General features: G+C 42.5%; 1 protein-coding gene across 1 annotated transcript; it reads left to right on the forward strand.

The window, feature by feature from the left end:
• The first annotated feature begins 4,033 nt into the window (after positions 1–4,033).
• LOC147451974 (uncharacterized) lies at positions 4,034–5,666 on the forward strand. Its single transcript, XM_086517821.1, has 2 exons — positions 4,034–4,753; positions 5,323–5,666. Exons 1-2 carry the CDS (start codon positions 4,100–4,102, stop codon positions 5,482–5,484), a joined length of 816 nt encoding a protein of 271 aa, XP_086373947.1. The 5' UTR covers positions 4,034–4,099; the 3' UTR covers positions 5,485–5,666.
• The last annotated feature ends 523 nt before the right edge of the window (positions 5,667–6,189 follow it).

The raw sequence follows: 6,189 nt of genomic DNA on the forward strand, positions 1-6,189 counted from the left end.
TTGCTTATGTATTGTTGGAATTAGGGTTGCAGAGAAACGGACACAGCTTGGAGAAGACGAAGGAAGCTCAAGGCACACAATAGAGAGTGTGTTACTTAGTGTGCAATGGAAAGATAGATAGCCCTAGAGTGATGGACGTACATACAATGCACGGGGGGAAAAACCTCCTAAAGAGGGAAAAAAAGCCCCGACGGTCCTAGTGTGTTCACACACATCACTACCACATGTATATGGTAACAAATCCCCCCCGGAGTATTGCGGTGAACGAGATCTGGCACATGAGTAAAGGGAAGTTCCATACCCTGAGGACATGATCAGTCCACAAAACAACTCTAATAGCAGCAATCCTTGTAGCAAGACTTGCAACATCCTCAACATCGCCTGCATCCTCAGAACCAGGACATACATCAATGCCCTGCACAATACTCCAGACGCCCTTTGACACAAGAACATGTTGCATCATGTAAGCCCACATAGGGTAATTGTCCCCATCCAACCTGTCCTCAGCAACAAACATCTTGAATACATTTGTGTTGTTGTCAACCATGGTAAATGTTGCACCTGATGTGAAAACTGCCCGAAAAGAGGAGAAACGAAGTGGGAACAACACGTGCTATATAACACAAATCATAGAAGACTATATAAGGCACCTATTATGCAGAAAACGGCACTGACAAAAATTTTGTACAAAATGACAAAATTGCCTGTGCAGACCTACTTGTAGTGGAAACGAAGGCCGAAATGAGCCTGAATACGAAATCTGAGCAGACTGCACTGTACGAGCTCACTCAAAATTTTTGTCGACCTGCAAACGCTCGCCAAAATCTCACTAAAATCGAAGAAAATGAGCAGGCATGTGCTGGAGCTGCTGGTGACTAAGCCCGGGAGGATGCAACCTGCTATGATACCAATTGTTGGAATTAGGGTTGCAGAGAAACACACACAGCTTGAAGAAGAAGGAGGAAAGCTCAAGGCACACAATAGAGAGTGTTACTTAGTGTGCAATGGAAAGATAGATAGCCCTAGAGTGATGGGGGTATATACAATGCACAGGGGAAAAAACCTCCTAAAGAGGGAAAAAATGCCCCGGCGGTCCTAGTGTGTTCACACACATCACTACCACATGTATATGGTAACATGTATCTCTACCCCTTACATAGGCAACCCCTGAGCTCAGTTCAAACTAGCCCTTGGCCTCTGACCCTTGGCCTAACGTTACTCCCTCCTTGGAGAATCATTTTCATCCTCCAAAACAAAAGTGAAAATTTCGTTTTAAGAACACTAATGTTTTCCCAAGTGGCACCTTCTTCAAATTTGTCTCTTCACTTAATTAATACTTATCAATGCACATGATGACACATATGATAGTCGAGAATGCGCTCAGGTTCATACGGCTACGTTGGAGGTTCAATGAAATCAACCAAAATCTATTGGTCACTGACATGGTCGTCCCTATGCAATTAAACGACTCACTTAAAAGACCGGGTGAATGCAAGAGTGCGCAGGTAATGAGAGCCATATCTCCTACTTGTTTTGAGTATTTCAAAAGGTCCACAATATCTGAGAGATAGTTTAGGCATTGGCCCAGTCTTTAGACTTTTTGAATGCTCTGGCACACATAAAAATATATCTTCTCCTTTCGTGAAGATAACTTGCCGATGTTTCTCATTAGCAAACTTTTTATATTGATCATGTGCTTGTTGAGCATTTTGACGAGCAAGTCTCAGCATTTCTAGATGGTCTTGGAGAAAATCCTCGACTTACTGAAGTTTCTTAGTTGCCAACCCCAACGTAATTGGTGAGCTAGGTTAAAACAAAGTGCTTGAGCAAGGAAACCATCTCTTGAGATCCCATGTGTGTGTGTGTGTGTGTGTGTGTGAGAGAGAGAGAGAGAGAGAGAGAGCTTGCTTGGCCACATTGGGCACTTGAGAGTGTGGGAGAATGAGAGAATGCCAAAAAAATCCCACAAGCCCCTTCTTTTTTCCCTCCTTCTCACTTGCCAAAAATCCCAAAAGGGAATACTAGGTTCATGGACCAATCATAAGAAAGGGCTTAAGAAGCAACGAAGTGCATTTGATAACACTTTTCCCCCCCTTGTCTTTCATGAAAAAAATCGCCCCCCCCCCCCCCCTCCTCGATAAGGTACACATACACACACATGTCCAATTTTTTTTAAAGCATATGTGAGCTACTTTGGACATGTGACCTAGCCAAACCTAGAAGAGAAGGACTAGAGTTAACTTTTTCAAAATGAGAAGGCTGATCTATCCTTAGTCTTTTGCTTTTCCCTTTCATTAGTTATACCATAGACTTACCTTCAATTTAACTAGCTCATGTACAAGACCTTTGTACTATCCTTTGGAGGCTCTATGAAGCTGACCTGGGCTAGAGTCTTTCTGCTAACTTATAACTTGCTAAATTAGGATGGACTTTGGTAAAGATTAAACTTACCCTTGGGCTTTGGAGCTTCACTTCTTGTGCAAAACCTTAGCACAATCCTTTGGAGGTACTACAAACTTGGCCCCGAAACCTGCTAAATTTAGATCAACTCTGGTAAGTTTTAATTTTACCTTAAGGCTTCTCAAACTTCATAGTTAAAGTCTTTTGAGTAAATTTTATTACTTAAAATTTACAGAGTTAAATTCTATTTTTAGACTCCTATAATTGCTCTAATTAACCCCCTTTGATCAATACCTTTGATTAGGGTTGCTCGGATCCTTTCTTGATCTGCAGTACCTTTGATCAAGATAATATTATAGCAATTATCCTTGCTCTTGTATGGACTTCTTTCCTATGGTCCCAAGTCTTTGACCGAATTAAGTTTATACGCATTTTAATTAACTTCATTGGTTCTTTTTTATTTCCCCAGACTTAAATGGCCAATATAATGTGGAGGAACTAACTTGAGGGAGCTCTAACTAACTCCACGCAGGCTAGATCAGGTCACCTTTCTTGAGGTAGCAGCCAACCATCAAGATCTGGATGGTCGGCTGCTACCTCAAGAAAGGTGAACTGATCTAGCCTACGTGGAGTTAGTTAGAGCTCCCTTGAGTTAGTTCCTCCACAGATCTGGATGGTTGGCTGCTACCTCAAGAAAGGTGAACTGATCTAGCCTACGTGGAGTTAGTTAGAGCTCCCTCGAGTTAGTTCCTCCATAATAAGATGGAAAATACTTTTAGAAAGTTAAAAATTAATTTTCATGATAGATTGGCATTGAGCCACCTCATTCATAAAGTGCAAGCATTAGTCACTCAGTCTATAGGGGTTTTTGATGGTTATACCTAGGTTTAAGACACCTAGTGCATTTGAGGAGGCAAAAACTCAAACCTTCACCACCTAGAATGAATTGGGCTCAATGATCATGTGTAAATCTCTTAAAATGTTAACAAATAACTCATGGGGTTAAGTTTTTTTGCTAAAGTTTTGAATTCTACGCGTGTTTTAGGCTTGTCTTGAAATTTTCTAATCATGCTTTAGTGGAAAAAGCAATCCTTAGGGGTCATTCAGACTATAAAGAGCCACAAGCCCGATCAATTGCTTTTCCAACATGCAGTTGGTCACAATGCATATCAAAAGAATACATTGAAAAACAATGAAGATGATATCGACGAGCCACATTAGACCTTGTGGTTATTTCAATGGACATGATGCGCTCAGGGGAAGAGGATCAATGCCTCTCCGTGCTTTTTGACATTCAAAAGTGCCTGGACTCCCTTTTGTTCCGGAGGGGGAAGGCCGCCCGTCTCCTTTGTCCTTTCTTGAACCAATGGGTTGCTGTCTCACCACGATGATATACACCTTTTCCTTGTGACATTCTGAGGAGTCTGAACATTGCAATAGTATATAGTGCCAACCTGCAAGACTTAGAGCTATCATGAACAAAACCAGCTTCTTTTCAATCACAATTTTGTTTATTTATATACGAGAATTCAAGTTGAAAGTCCTATTTTTGAACCTTCTAACTTTTTACACTTAGGTCGGGTAGCAAATGAAGATCAGATAAAATGATCCACTAGGGGCATTAGGGGTTCTCTCAAAGTGCTTTTACTGCTGCGCAAGGGTTCCTCCTTTCCATCAGAACGAAGGAGCAGCAGCAGTCATGGCGGACAGAGGCGGCTTTGGGCGAGGTTTCGGAAGAGGAGAAAGAGGGCGTGGCGACAGGGGTAGAGGAGATAGACGGGGCCCAAGGCGCGCTCGCCGCGAAGAAGAAGAGAAATGGGTGCCCGTCACAAAGCTGGGACGCCTTGTTAAGGACGGTAAGATCAAAACCCTAGAGCAGATCTACCTCTTTTCCCTGCCCATCAAGGAGCATCAGATCGTCGAGTCTTTCCTCGGCCCTACCCTCAAGGATGAGGTTATGAAGATCATGCCCGTTCAGAAGCAGACTCGCGCAGGGCAGCGCACCCGTTTCAAGGCCTTTGTTGTTGTAGGCGACAACAATGGCCATGTGGGCTTGGGCGTCAAGTGCAGCAAGGAGGTCGCCACCGCTATCCGTGGTGCCATTATCTTGGCCAAGCTCTCTGTTATACCTGTGCGTAGAGGGTATTGGGGTAACAAGATCGGTAAGCCTCACACAGTCCCATGCAAGGTCACTGGCAAATGTGGTTCTGTCACTGTCAGGCTTGTTCCTGCTCCAAGAGGTTCTGGAATTGTGGCTGCCCGTGTGCCTAAGAAGGTTTTGCAGTTTGCTGGTATTGACGATGTATTCACAGCTTCTCGTGGCTCCACAAAGACTCTTGGAAACTTTGTTAAGGTACCCAATTTACTTTCTTTTGTCCATTTGCTGCATTGATAATTTACGGTTAACCTTTGATATCTTTGACCAGTTTAGTTGCCAGCCAATTTTGTCTATGCTTGAATTTTCTGTCTTTTATACATGTCGTTGGAGTGTGCTCCTTTCAATTATTGGAATGTGTGGCATCAATGGTTTAGGTTTTATATGTTGTGCTCTTTTCACTCTTTATGCCATTTTATTTGTTTGCACTGCATGTATATAGGGGTGCTGAGTGTTTGTAGTATCAATTATCATATCTGTCATTGATATATCCGCAGGCGACTCTTTTTTATTTGAATATGAGTTATTTCGCATGTCCGAATCTCTCTCCCTCAGCTTAGACATTCGATGACCTTATGTATTCAGCTAATGAGTATGAAATTTCCTATTGTTACTTGCTGTCTGTGCTTTGTTTTATAGCTCTTAACAAAAAGCAACATTTTGAGAAATACCCCCTTGTCAGATGCATTTGTAGTACAACATTGCACAATGTCTAGCATTGTAGAAGCCTCTTCCAAGCTGTTGATTGTAAGTTTCATTCTGTGCAGGCAACTTTTGATTGTCTGTTGAAGACTTATGGCTTTTTGACTCCGGATCTGTGGCGAGAGACTAGATTTGTGAAGTCTCCTTTCCAGGAGTTCACTGACCACCTTGCAAAGCCAACAAGGTTGAGCATTTTGGATGAGGTTGACAAGCCTCCTGCCTATTGAGCTTGTCATTGTCTATTGGTGGGGTGCCCTCAATTTTGGAGTTCCCTCTTTCGAGACTTGGGGTGAAAATTTTGGAGTTTTAAACAGCTTTAGAGCTGAATGACTTAGGTGATTTTGAGAAAATTCGATGAATGGACATTGCGTCTTGTTGTTTTGATTCCAATTGAAGCTACATTTTGCCAGTGCTTTGTCTGATTGCCTTGGTTTTGGATTGTGAAATGTGTGGTTTTGATTGTATAGGTGCCAGTTAAAGTTATATTTGGTTAGTGCTTTGTGTACTTCCCAGGGGTTGGATTGCGAGCGTGTTTGGTTTTGATGTGTAAGGTAGTAAGCTTACTCCCCTCTTCCTGCATGAGCTTACTCTCCTTTTCCTGCGTGGCTTGTGAAAGCTGCAAATTGTGTTGAGGTGATTTTTACGTTCAAGATTGTGTGTTGGATTCGTTGCATGTCCACTTGCAGTGGTGCAGTCAGTCTTGAGCACCTAACACGATATGTTTTAGCAAGTAGTTTGTGCTTGGTGTTGATATCTGTACTTATGGCGGGAGAAAACTCAACTGTGGGGATTTTGGTGAGGGTTTTAGAGCCTCCCTCCAAGCAGCAGAGAGAAAAAGAAAAGTTCAAGAGATTTGGAGCCTGTAGTTTCAGTGTTAATCTGTTCTTGTTATTTGTAAGGCCATGTCATATGATTGCTAGGTCAAGGCTCAA

The sequence above is a fragment of the Adiantum capillus-veneris genome, chromosome 8 (genome assembly GCF_014529385.1).
Source record: "Adiantum capillus-veneris isolate H3 chromosome 8, ASM1452938v2, whole genome shotgun sequence".
NCBI classification, from domain to species: Eukaryota; Viridiplantae; Streptophyta; class Polypodiopsida; order Polypodiales; family Pteridaceae; genus Adiantum; species Adiantum capillus-veneris.